Raw genomic sequence first — 15,000 nt, 5'->3', positions numbered from 1 at the left:
AGATTTGTTGAATGTGGGAGTTGAAGGGTCCTGGTCAAAGAGAACTGCTAGGTTCCTTTAGGTGGTGCTGGGGGCCAGGGTGGTGCCATCCAGGGTACCTGTCTCATCAGATCAGGTGGTCCTCAGGTGTTTGGGCCCAGCACAAGAACTTCAGTTGATCAGAGTTTAATAAAGGAAATGATGGTCCTCCATGTTTCCTGTCCTTCAGACAGGCCTCCAGTTCAGTCAGCTGGTTTGTTCCATGAGGATCATTGATGAGTTCAGCTGTGTGTCGTCTGCATAGCAGTGAACATTAATGGAGTGTTTCCTGATCATGTGACCTAGAGGAAGCAGGTACAGGGTGAAGAGGACTGGTCCAAGCACAGAGCCTTGTGGAACACCAGAACTGACTGTAGTGGTCTCAGAGGAACCATCATTAACTGGTACCAACTGAGATGACCTAGTAAATATGACCTGAACCAGTTTAGTGTGGTTCCTTTAATACCAGTGACAGGTTCCAGTCTCTGTAGAAGGATATGGTGGTCAATGGTATCAAAGCTGCACTGAGATCTAATCAGACCAGTACAGAGACCAGTCCCTCATCTGGTACCAGTCGGAGGTCACTGGTACCTATGACTAGTTCTGTTTCTGTGCTAGGATGAACCTGGAACCTGACTGAATCCTCCAATCAGCTGTTGCTGTGGAGAAGTCACAGAGCTGTTTAGCAGCTGCTTTCTCCAGAACCTTGGAGAGAAAAGGAAGATGTGATGTTGGTCTGTAGTTGGTAGAACTTCTGGATCCAGGCTTGTTTTGGAGGAGGGTTTAATTCCTGCTACTTTAAAGGACTGAGGGACGGAACCAGATACCAGCGCCACATTGATCATATCTAAGAGGGAGGGGCTAACGAGGGGAGAGAGTCTTGGAGCAGCTTAGTTGGGATGGGGTCTAGGAGACAGGTGGAGGTTTAGAGGAGGGCATTATTGAACTGAGCTCATGAAGGCTGATGGGAGAAAAACTATCCAAGTGTGTGTCTGGTCCTCCAGCTGCCTCTAAGGTTCTGGGTTCTAGGAGCCATGTTGTCAGCTGATGGCAGCAGGAGAAGAAGTTTCTCTCTAATCAGGAGAATTTTGTCATTCAAGAAGTCCATGAACTCTTTGCTGCCCAGGGAAACAGGACTACTTGGTTCAGCAGAGCTGTGGCTCTCTGTCAGTCTGGCTTCAGTACTGAAGAGGAACCTGGGTTGTTCTTGGTTCCTCTATTAGTGCTGAGTAGTCGGCTGCTCTGGTTCTACCAAGGGCTTTCTTCTAGGTTCTACGGCCATCTTGCCAGACTCCATGTGACTCCTCCAGTTTGGAGCAGTGCCATCTTCTCTCCAGTTTCTGGTTTCTTGTTGAAGCTGTCAGGTTCCAGAACCGTACCAAGGTGCTTGTTTCCTTGGATTCATAGTTTTCTGTTTTAGTGGGCCAGTAGAGTCCAGAGTTGTTGCTAAGGTGCTGCTGCTCTATGGATAAAATGATCAGTTTGGGAGGGACTGAGGTGGACAACAGCGTCCTCTGTTACAGTGGGACATGACACTGAATTTAGCACCAATGGAACCACTTCCTTAAATCCAGGTGTGGCCTGATCAGACAAACATCTGGAAACTACAGTTTTCCTGAGTGGAGTGTAGTTGATCAGTCCAAATTCCAAAGTGATTGATTGGTGGTCTGATAAAAGCGTTCTGTGGAAACACAACCAGATGTTCAGCTTCAGTTCCACATGTTAGGAGGAGGTGGAGGTGTGGTTGTGACAGTGAGGGGGTTCATGGACAGACTGATGGACACCAGTTGAGTCTAGGAGAGAGAGAAATGCAGTACCAGACTGTGGTTATCAACATCCTCATGAATACTGAAGTCTCCTCCAATCATGACTTGATCTGATTTAGAACTAAACTGATAAAAACTCTGAGGATTCAGATCAGAATCCAGAGTCAGGACCAGGAGGACGGTCCTCAATCATCAATCAGAGAGGCTGGAGAGTTTCCAGGCTGGAGGAGACAAACTGAGAATCAGGCTTTCAGATGAATGGAAACTTCTTCTGGTTTGGGATTTATTACTAAACTGGTGTCAACAATGGCAGCAGCGCCACCTCCTGGGCCAGAGCCTGGAGGAATGTGAGATTTCCTGTGAGTGGAGGAGTGGATTCATTCAGACTAGCATCCTCATCGTCACCAGCCAGGCTTCAGTGAGACCCAGCAGGTCAACACAACTGTCAGGTATCACTTCATTCACTGGTTCAGTTTTCAGCCTCAGAGGTCTGATATTTAAAAGTCCTCATCTAATTTTTAGATTTTTTTGAGTTAATTTAGTGGTTGTGTTAACTTTGATGAGGTGTTTCTGATTGACTCCTCTACAGTAGAACTGGAATGAGTAAACTGACGTGGTCGGGGGACAGACACAGTCTCTATGGGGGTGTGGGTGGGTAACTGCCCCCTAGTAGACGCCCAGAGAAGCGTGTAAGATGGCAGCTCTGCTTCCTGGTCTGAACTCTGGGTTCTCAGGGTTCTGGTTCTATTATAAACTGGGTCATATTTCAAGAAATGAATGCCGTCCCTGCTAATCAGACCAGGTCTCCCCCAGAAAGTTTTCCAATTATCTATGAAGCCCACTTGGTTTGCTGGACGCCACCTCGACAGCCAGCGGTTTAACGATGACATGCGGCTAAACATGTGGTCGCTGGTCCGGTTAGGCAGGGGTCCAGAGACACTACAGGGTCCGACATCGTCTTCTCAAATGTACACACTGACTCCATATTAATTTTGGTGACCTCCGACTGGCTTAGTCGGATGTCATTACCGCCGACGTGGATAATGATTTTATTGTATTTACGTTTACTTTTAGCGAGCAGTGTTAAATTTGACTCGACGTCGCCCCCTCTGACCCCTGGAATGCACTTGACTATGGTTGCCAGTGTCGCTAATTTCACGTTTCTCCGAACGGAACTTCCAATTACCAGAGTGGTTTTCTCGGCGGGTGTGTCGCCGAGTGGGGAGAACCTGTTGGAGACGTGATGCGGTGGTTTGTCGCTGACAGCAGGCTTCTGCTTCGGACTATGCTTCCTTCGGACAGTCACCCAGCCGCCCTGGTTTCCTGGTTCCTCGGGAACTGCCGGGGGAGCGCTAGTTGGGGCTAAGCTAAGACAGTCGGCACCAGCTAACAGGGACTGGCTCGCTCTAGCGGCTAATTGATTGGATCCATCGGTGCGGCGCCGCCGCAGGTCCATTTCAGCCTCGCTAAGCCTCGCCGCCAACGCTACAAACAAACTACATTTAACGCATGTATCCGCATCTCTAAAGGAGGCTGAGGAGGAACTGAACAAGTCAGAGGGAATCATCAAACACCAATCAGAGTTGATGGAATGTGGTCAGCCCAAAATACTCCACTCTGCTGCTGTTTGAGAAACCTTTCCTTTTTCCAGTGTGGTGACGGTGTTCATCATTTTGAAGAGGCGCCTCCTCACCATGAGAGCGCTGTCAAACAGTTTTTATAGCAAAACTTGTAGGTGGGAGGTTGCAGTACTGAGCAACACTGCTGCTCTGCTGCGCAAAGAAAAAAATAAATGTACCTCTATTGCTAGCAGCTGGTTTACACACACACACACACACACACACACACACACACACACACACACACACACACACACACACAGACCCCAGGGTGTTGTCCTCCGGCTTCAGCTCTGAGAGGTAATTCATCACCTCTCTATTCATATCAGCTAGCCTAGTTTCCCCTGCAACAACACACACACACACACACACACACACACACACACACACACACACACACACACACACACACACACACACTGCGCAGGTGTTAGAAGTTGGAGGAAGAATTCTCCAGCATGATTGTGAATATCTAATGGATTCTCATAGGATTTCCAATATTGGAGGGATGTTCATTTGCCATTATTATTCTCATCTTGATAGAACGATGGTGTTGATGGCGAGATGTTGTGGATCCGTTCCAAACAAAAGAAGACAGCGGAAGATCATGCGTAGGCAGGACAGCTCTGTTAAAATAGGCTTTTGACTTTCTTCATGTAATATTGCAGAAACGAAACTGGAAGAGATTTAGATGAATTGTGCAGCCCCACATCCTTTAATCTTAAATGATCTATTTCTTCTCAATGATTAAAAGCAATGAAAAAAACGAACCATCTCTGTCTTCATGTTGTGGTTTTTGAGAAGAAGAAGCAGAAGTAGCCACTGATGTCCGGTTGTTAAAAGTCCCACTTCACCTAAACTGTTCTCAAACTCAACTATAATGTTTAAAGAAATGATTCACCCCAAATTAGGACCTCACCTCTCCAGTCCTCACTACCAGGAGGACTCAGCTCACGAAGGTGTTTCTCCTCCTCCATCACTTCTTAGTGACTCCAGAATGCAGGAAGAACCAGCCACATATATTTAGCTAGAAGCTAACAGAGACTGATGCTAACAGCAGCTAAACTGGCCAGGAACGTCTGGTCACCAACACTCCAGGTGTTCATCCAGTAATCTACAATGTCAGTTTGGTTGTATGAGTGAGTGTGAGCACCAACTCAGTTGCTGGCATCATCTCACAACACTCATGACCATCTCAGGCACAATGACCTCTGGTCAAGACAACGCCCTCTTCTGGGATACAATCCAGAACCAGATGGATCTTGTTGCACCCTCCTTCCATGCTAATTTCCTGTTGGACTACCAAATACCTCATCCCTGTCTGATGGACTCAGGCTCATAAATGTCTGCTCAACGGTTGGCGATCTTAAACATGAACAACTTCGTGGTCTTTGGGAGAGAGACCAGGATGTACTGCAGCTGATGGACATTAGGCCCCTCCCACACTGCATCTCATTACTGCAGAACAACTAACAGAACGACTTCCTGTCCTCTTCTGAGAACACCTGAATGGTATTGGAGTGGCTCCTGTCCCCCAGCATACAGTATGTCTGGCCTCACAAGTTTGGCAGGAGCACAGATGGATTACCAGCGATGTCATCAGACAGAGGAGATGCTTGCCACTGCTGGCCTCAGGACACTCACACACTTCATGACTTGCTCTCACGTGATGAAATACACCCAGCAATGACACGTATTGTTCACTCGATCACAACCCGCCAGAATTGACCTGCTGGTCCTGCAGCCTGACTGGGGGAGGGGCTGGACTAATGTGGAACCTGGATGATCCTGTGTGATCATCAATGTAGCTGGGATATGACAAATACGCAGACGTACCGTACCAAATGGGAATAAACAACAGCGGCTCCTCCCTCATTAGCAGCTCCGCTGGATGGCAGGTGAGGAATGTGAGAATGTGATCAGAAAGTTCCGCTGTTGCTCTGACAGAAGCGTGCAAAAGTAAGGTGTCAGGTGTCCGAGACGTGGCTGTAAGTACGTTAGCATTAGCATGTAGCAACCGCCCCCCCAACATGCCCATATGGACATATTTATACTCCAAAGCAGACAAGCACACAGACATTTTGCACTTCCATGTTCCAAACGTGTCACATGTGTGGGCAGCAGATTGTCACTTACTGGCAACACCTGTTTCTCTTGCATCCACTCAGAAGATCACGTGACTGCCAGAGCAGAGCAGGATCAAACCCAACCATGTGTGAAGAGAGATTAGATGTCAGACATGTTTTTGTATGTTTGCACACTGACATAATAGGATCTGATAGTAAATCATGCCATTAGCATGTTGCAGTTTAACAGATATGTTTTCTGTGTGGAAAAATGATATGGTTAGTGTGTGCTGTTGTTGTTGTTGTTGACAGCATAACCAGTAACTGTAACCATTGTCTCAGCATAACCAGCCTGCTGTGGCGGTAACATGTCAAACGCCTGATGCTAGCATGTGAGCATGTTAGCACGCCAGAGTGTCAGCCTGGTTTATCTCATCACCGCTTGCCTGAATCTTGCTAATATGTCCGCGTGTGAGCTGCAGAGGAGCTGTTATGAAACCACCGGCACTTTCCCTCCTCCTTCTCAGCCTACTGAACTGTTGCCATGACAACGCACCACCCCCAATCCCCCACCAGCATCAGCAGCATCAGCATCGCCACCACCAGCCAGCTCCATGTCTCATTCCTGTGTTGCCAAATAACGGACACATGAAGTGATGGTGTGTGTGTGTGTGTGTGTGTGTGTGTGTGTGTGTGTGTGTGTGTGTGTGTGTGTGTGTGTGGTTATCTAGGACAGCTGTGGAAAGCTAACAAGTCGAAACATTAGTTGTGACTGACAGCTGACAAATAACACACAGTTTGAAGCCAAACATTTTCTGTCACGTTAACTGACTGTGACTCATTTCACAGCAATATTACATTGGTGATTTCCATGGCGATGACATAATAACGAGTAAAAGTAGGAGGAGTCAGACATCCTGATCCTGATCTGGGTCCTGATCCCCATCCAGGTCCTTTAGCTTATTAGTATTTGCTGATACTGAGTCAGTACTTCCCCTGCCGCTTGATTCTTGATGCTTCAGCTCATTATGAAGTAAATGTTGGGGAACAATAGAAGAATGTCATCATCAGCATTCTGATTGGTTTGCAGAGCTGCATGCCAGCAGGTAAAGACAGAGGGAAGCATGCATAATAATCTGGTTATATTCTGTGACCAGAGCAGGAAGAGGGCGCTGTTTCAGAGCTGGGAGGAAACGAGTGAGAGAGGAAAACAGCGGCTGGAGCTGGAGAGTTCCAACCCCTCCCTGATCAAAGCTACCTGTTGACTGTTTTGCTCAGATTGAATTTTACAGAATTTGAATCAAAAATGAACGATGACTGACTGCCATCTTAAAAATCACAGGAACTGACGTTTTTGTTGAAGACAAATTGTCTCCAAATACCGTTTAAATGAAACGTGGCGCTGGTACTCACCATCGCTGACCTAAATAAACACCTTTGTTGGATTCAGATCCCATAAAAACACACACATCATCATTGTCATGGATTCTTTTTTTTTTACAAATGAAAATGAGAATTATCAAAAAAGGACACTGCCTCAAACCCACCAAATCATATGACAATATCAGTCAAAATAACTGCAACTGTTATTAAATATACAATTAAATATAACCTCAGAATTTGCGTGGCTCTTTACACCCTGAGCACCCAAATCAACACTTATATACAGAACTCTTCTGCACACACATGAATACTGAGAAGAGAATAAACCTGATGGACTTGAACAGATTAGATCTCCAGTAGCCCAAAGCAAACAGGACAAGAGGGTCCCTGCCAGATCTCTGTCTTGCATGGTTATGCTCATCAGCTTACAAGAAAGAGCAGAATTCAAGAGTCCAACAACAAAAATAGTGGCATTAATATCATGTTAAATTAATTCCAACTGACGTAAAATGGGAGCGGTGGGCCTGGTCACTAGCCCAGCTTTGAGCAGCATTCAATAAAACTTGATTTTGAACACAGTCTGAGAGAATTTATACGAAGGACGAAAAATGACCCACATCTCAAAGCTAACTAGTGGATGAAAAAAAACCTTCATTTTTTCCGTTTGCTCATCAATGGAAAGAATAACAGACTTGACTAGCCAGAGGCAGCATTTGAGACATTCCTCCAAAAACCTTCAACCAGCAAACAGTTTTGGCACAAGGATGCCATAAAGCACTTATTCCAGAGTAATACTTCAACCAAAACATTTATTTCACCTTTCATATACACGTTTATAGGAGTATTGAGCTCACTGTGGCGTTCCATCACTTCTTAGTGACTCCAGAAGGCAGGAAAAACCAGCCACATATATTTAGCGAGAAGCTAACAGAGACTGATGCTAACAGCAACTAAACTGGCCAGGAACAACAAACTATTAGAGAGCCATCTATCTATTTATTTATATTTCTATCCATCCATCCATCCATCCATCCATCCATCCATCCATCCATCCATCTATGTATATCCATCCATCCATCGATTCATATATCTATTCATGCATCCATCCATCCATCCATCCATCTATTTATATATCAATCCATCTATCTATTTATTTATATATCTATCCACCATCCATCCATCCATCAATTTATTTACATATCTATTCATCCATCCATCCATCCATCCACCGATTTATATATCTACTCATCCATCATCCATCTTTTTATATATCTATCCATCCATCTATCATATACCTATCCATCTATTTATATATCTATCCATCCATCATCCACCTAACTATTTATATATCTATTCATCCATCCATCTATTTATATATCTATCCATCCATCCACCTATTTATATATCTATCCATCCATCCATCCATCCATCTATTTATCTATCTATCTATCAACCATCCATACATCTATTTATATACCTATCCACCATCCATCCATCCATCAATTTATTTATATATCTATTCATCCATCCATTTATATCCATCCATCCATCCATTTATATATCTATTCATCCATCCATCCATCTATTTATTTATATATCTATCCATCTATTTATTTATGTATCTATCCACCATCCATCCATCTATCTTTTTATTTATATATCTATCCATCAATCCATCCACATATTTATATATCTATTCATCCATCCATCCATCCATCCATCTCTTCATCTATTTATATGTCTACCCATCTATCCACCTATCTATTTATATATCTATCTATCATCCATCCATCCATCTAGTTATATACCTATCCATCCATCTATCTATTTATATATCTATTCATCCATCCATTCATCTATTTATATATCTATACATCCATCCATTTATATATGTATCCATCTATCTATTTATTTATATATCTATCCATCCATCCATCCATCTATTTATATATCTATACATCCATCCATCCATCCATTTATATATGTATCCATCTATCTATTTATTTATATATCTATCCATCCATCCATCCATCTATTTATATCCAACCATCCATCCATCCATACATCTATTTATACATCCATCCAACCATCCATTTATATATCTATCCATCCATCCATTCATCTATTTATATATCTATCCATCCATCTATGAATACATCTATCCATCTATTTATATATCTATCATCTATCTATTTATATATCTATCCATCCATCCATCCATCCATCCACCGATTTATATATCTACTCATCCATCCATCCATCTTTTTATATATCTATCCATCCATCTATTCATATACCTATCCATCTATTTATATATCTATCCATCCATCCACCATCCATCTAACTATTTATATATCTATTCATCCATCCATCTATTTATATATCTATCCATCCATCCATCTATTTATCTATATATCTATCTATCCATCCATCCATTTATCTATCTATCTATCAATCCATCCATCCATCTATTTATATATCGATCCATCCATCATTTATATATATATCCATCTATCCATCTATTCATATACCTATCCATCCATCTATCAAGTTATATATATATTCATCCATCCATCCATCCATCTATTTATATATCGATCCATCAATCCATTTATATATCTATCCATCTATTTATATATCTATCCATCTATCTATTTATATATCTGTCCATCTATCGATTTATTTATATATCTATCCATCCATCCCTCCATCCATCTATCTATTTATATATCTATTCATCCATCCATTCATCTATTTATATATCCATCCATCCATCCATCCATCCATCCATTTATATATCTATCCATCTATCTATCTATCTATGTATCTATTCATCATCCATTCATCTATTCATATATCTATCGATCTATCTATTCATATATCTACCCATCCATCCATCTATTTATATATCTGTCATCTATCTATTTATATATCTATCATCATCCATCCATCCATCTAACTATCTATCTATCTATCTATCTATCTATCATCTATCTATCATCTATCTATCTATCTATCTATTTACATATCTATCCATCCATCATCCATCTATTTATATATCTCTCCATCTATTTATCTATCTATCAATCCATCCATCCATCCATTCATTTACATATCCATCATCAATCCATCTATCCATCAATCCACCCATCCATCTATTTATATATCTATCATCATTCCATCCATCTATCTATTTATATATCTATCGTTCCATCTATCTATCAATCTATCTATCAATCTATCTATCGATCCATCTATCTATCTATCTATCCATCCATCCATTTATCTATCTATCTATCAATCCATCCATCCATTCATCCATCTATTTATATATCGATCCATCCATCATTTATATATCTATCCATCGATTTATATATCTATACATCTATCTATTTATTTATATATCTATTTGTCCATCCATCCATCGATTTATATCCATCCATCCATCTATTTATATATCTATCATCCGTCCATCCATCCATCCATCTATTTATATATCTACCGATCTATCTATTTATATATCTATCCATCCATCTATTTATATATCTGAGCATACATCTGTCTATTTATATATCTATCCAATTTATATATCTAATCATCATGCATCCATCAATTTATCTATCTATCCATCTATCTATTTATATATCGATCCATCATCCATCCATCCATCTATTTATCTCTCTATCTATCTATCTATCTATTTACATATCTATCCATCCATCCGTCTATTTATATATCTATCCATCTATTTATCCATCTATAAATCCATCCATCCATCCATCGATTTATTTATATATCTATCATTAGTCCATCCATTTATATATCGATCCATCATCCATCCATCCATCTATTTATATATCTATCGATCTATCTATTTATATATCTACCCATCCATCTATTTATATATCTGAGCATCCATCTGTCTATTTACATATCTATCCAATTTATATATCAATCCATCATGCATCCATCTATCTATTAATATATCTATCATCATCCATCCATCCATCTATTTATCTCTCTATCTATCTATCTATTTACATCCATCCGTCTATTCATATATCTATCCATCTATCTTTCTATCTATCTATCCATCTTTTTATATATCTTTCATCCATCCATCTATCTATTTATATATCTCTCCATCCATCTATTTATCTATCTATCAATCCATCCATCCATCTATTTATCTATCCATCAATCCATCCATCCATCCATTTATATATCTATCATCCATCCATCTATCTATTTATATATCTCTCCATCCAGCCATCCATCTATTTATATATCTATCATCAGTCCATCCATCTATTTATCTCTCTATCTCTCTATCCATCTATCTATCATCTATCTGTCTATCTTTCCATCTATCTATCCATTTGTCTATTGATCTTTCTATCTATATATCTATCTATCATCCACCTATCTATCTATCCATCTACCTTACTATCTTTCTATCTATCCATCTATCTATCATCTATCTATCTATCTATCTATCTATCTATCTATCCATCTATCATCTATCATCTATCTATCTATCTATCTATCTATCTATCTATCATCTATCTATCTACCTTACTATTTTTCTATCTATCTATCTATCTATCTATCCATCATCCATCTATCATCCATCAATCTTTCCATCTATCCATCCATCCACTATTTATACATCTATCCATCTATCTTTTGATCTATCTATCTATTGTCTATCCATCCATCTATCTATCCATAATCAATCTATCCATCTATTGATCTTCATATCTATCCATCCATCTATCTATCTATCTTTCTATCTATATATTGATCTTCATATCTATCTATCTATTGATCTTCATATCTATCTATCTATCATCTATCCATCTATCATCTATCCATCTATCTATCTATCTATCTATCTATCTATCATCCATCCATCCATCCATCATCCATCAATCTTTCCATCTATCCATCCATCCACTATTTATATATCTATCCATCTATCTTTTGATCTATCTATCTATTGTCTATCCATCCATCTATCCATAATCAATCTATCTATTGATCTTCATATCTATCCATCCATTTATCTATCTATCTATCTATCTATCTATCTATCTATCTATCTATCTATTGATCTTCATATCTATCTATCTATCTATCTATCTATCTATCTATCTATGCAGGACCCGCGTACTGGTCACAGAACCCTCATCCATCTTTGGAACCAGAAGGAACCCTTTAGTCTGGCAGGCTGGTTGTGTTGTTTTTAGAGTAGTAGAAGAAGAACATTAGCCGTGACCTGAAGCAACCTAAAAGCACTTGTAGTTCCTCACTGTAGTCCATGATAACATGTGCTGTGCTATCATAACTGAGGCAGCTTTCAGCACAGCAAGTGGAGAGATACTTCAGTACCTCCACGACTAGTTGGTAGTACTTGTAAGTCAGGGTTCGGGTTCCACTGATTATTATCAGGATCCCGACCAATCACATGGTCAGGGACTCTGTCCACGTGACTCCACCCATATCGGCCTGCTTCCTCATCTTTGTCTCTGCTGCTTCAGCTTCGGTGCTGCAAGGTTCTGGCACTTGAATCTGCAAGAGGCTCTTTTGCATTTTGCTGCATCATGCCTGACACAAAACCACTTTGAAGCCAGCGTAGGCACTTCTGCAACACACCGCCATAATCAGTCCCAGTGCAGAGTGGGATTTACTGGATCACGCTGGAGGAGGCAGCCGGCAGCCGGTGATGGATCAGCCTGATCCTCCCTGCAGTAGCACATCATTGCTGCTCTCACCCTCTTGCATCATTTGAAAGCTTGAGGTCAGATTGGAGCAAGACCTGAACATCTCATGACTCAGGGATTATTTTTAATTTTAATGCCTCAAGATGCCCGCCACCATCCATGTACCAGTGCACTCTGTTTGCTTTGGGCTGCATGTAGGACAGCCTCAGATGCAGCGATCAGACTATTAAATCCGTCTCAGTGAGTCATCACTGCGTCCCCCAGCCTTCAGTCCGCAGCCTCTCTTCTTCTGCTCACCGTCTTTGCAGAGGAACAGAAATGACTCTCAGTGCTCACTTTGCAAAGTTTCAAACCTGAGTGTTAGAACTGCCTTTCAAACAGGCTTTACACAGTTGCATAGCAACAGCAATCACCCTGACCAGTGCTTCCACATACAAACGCTCAGTGTGACAAGTGTACACTGGGGACAGCCGTCACACGGCCACCATACAGGGCCAAAGACGACAGCACACCATGCTCCTCCAGTTCCCAACACTTTCTGATAGGATGCTCCCAAAATATTGTTGCCAGGCAACAAACCTGATTCCAGGTAGCAAAGAGTTCTGACTGAAAATGTGAATTACAGCAAAATAAGGGCAAAAATTCAGCTGGTAAGTGGTTACTTTGGTTATGAGTACAGCAAATAGTTTATCATGCAGGACAAAATGTTCTGGGTTAATATCAAGCTGTTCCAACTTGCACCATCCGTCGCCGATGTTTAGCCGATAAAAAGAAGAATTACTGAGTCTCCAGCTTGTGGAGTCACTGGCTCTGCTCTCACCCTTGTATCCATATCTGCGCAAGCCAGCCGTGGAGTTACTCTCCTATCTTAATTCAAGAGTGAAGTATGGTAGCTTGAGAGAATTTCTTGATTTCCCATTCAGGTTTTGCTCCCTTTTCCCCCTAAATGCTGCTCTCAGACTCAAACAGCCTCTTCCTGACATTGCGCTCTGCTCCAACGTCCGCCTGTGCTCAGGTATGTTGCTGCTGCTGATGGGGCTTCAACTCCCACTTCACACTCACGGTGCTTCTGCTTGCTTGCCAACCTTCTACTCTTGGATTTTTCTGTTCTCTCAGATTGTTGGTGTAACAAACCCGGCCAAAATCCACCTGGTCAGGTGTAGTGCTGACCAATGAAATGATCTCTGCCACCTTGCCCCCCCCCCCCCCCATCAACTGTGCTTTTATTCCAAAAGTAATAAAAAAGCTTCAGTGCATCTAACAAGACCAGGGGAAACCTAGAAGGCAAAATATCAGCTGCTTAAGGACCTTGTTTTTCCCACCAAGGAGGAACTAGAGACACTGGGAGTACATCCCTAGCTGACCCACCGCTGCCCTCCACGGATTGGCCAGCACGAGGCACCTCTAGGTGTGTGGAGTGAGATGGATCAGAGCCAATGAGAGAAAGAGTAGGACTGGGACAGAAAACTAAGAGTGCTGGTTTATTTTTGATGCAGGAGTTTGATAGGGTTCTACGTTTGTGTGTGTTACCCCTGACGTAATTTGGCGTGTCCCTGGTGATCCACATAACCTAGTTCAGGTAGGTAGCGGGACAAATACTACTCCAATGTGTGAGTCACTTATTCATACTACATTGAAAAAGAAACTCAGGATTCTTGAAATGATGAATTTGTACCCATGTCAAAATCCAAAACCCATATATGTTGGTACCCAATGAACAAATATGGCTGCCCAGACAGAAAGCACAGGCATGTCAGATGCCCCCCCGGTCAGATTAGCTTCCGGGCGTGAATGTGTAGGGATGTGATCCTGCAATAGAGATCAGTCATCCGCGTGTTCAACACCTGCAAGTAAGAAGCTGCAAAGTTATGAGCAACTGAAGTCCAAACTGACATGAGTTTTGGCCAAAAAGACAGTGGGATGATGGAAAGGAGGTTTATAATTTAACCAGCATTATGATGACTTAATGATATGATACATTTCAATACCACAACCAAAGCTTTAACAGCCTCCTTCAGAATTTCAGCAAATTTTGAGCCCCCAGAAGTGACGAGCTTCATCCCACTCAGAGCCTGTTGGCTTCCTCTCATGCTCCCTTCAGCTTCAGCGGAACTACTGAGAAGCTTACTTACGGTTTGTGGAGGTGGAGGGTGTGGGCGTGGTGGTTGTTGGCCACATTCGTCCGGTGCAGCCGCTCAAGTCGCTCCTTCTCTTTCTCCACGAAGTTGGTGTTGGTACCAGTACTGGTAGAGGGTGCTCTGCTCAGTCGGCTGTGGGCCCGTAGCTGGTCCCTAGGTGGGATTGGAGGAGGGGGAGGTGGTGCTGGGGCCGGGGAGGAGATGGGGGCTGGGATCTGTGTTGGGACAGAGATGGAGGTTGGGCCTGGGGCAGGAACGTGGATGGCAGTGGTATTGGTGCTGTTGGT

The 15,000-nt window shown here is 42.1% G+C and overlaps 1 protein-coding gene across 2 annotated transcripts in view; it reads right to left on the bottom strand.

Annotated features, from left to right (window-relative positions):
• Positions 1 to 15,000, bottom strand: part of LOC147255275 (IQ motif and SEC7 domain-containing protein 1-like) — a 147,927-nt gene that overhangs the window by 121,664 nt on the left and 11,263 nt on the right. For both annotated transcript variants that reach the window (XM_086212867.1, XM_086212868.1), the window contains one exon: positions 14,708 to 15,000. This exon is cut by the window's right edge and continues 1,543 nt beyond it. In XM_086212867.1, the coding sequence (XP_086068993.1) occupies positions 14,708 to 15,000 (293 nt within the window). The remainder of the gene's footprint in view (positions 1 to 14,707) is intronic.

The sequence above is a fragment of the Aulostomus chinensis genome, chromosome 9, assembly GCF_037954235.1.
Source record: "Aulostomus chinensis isolate RoL2024-O1b breed Wild chromosome 9, RoL_Achi_v1.0, whole genome shotgun sequence".
NCBI classification, from domain to species: Eukaryota; Metazoa; Chordata; class Actinopteri; order Syngnathiformes; family Aulostomidae; genus Aulostomus; species Aulostomus chinensis.
The sequence above is the reverse complement of the archived record's forward strand: the minus strand, read 5'-3'. Positions and strand labels throughout refer to the sequence as shown.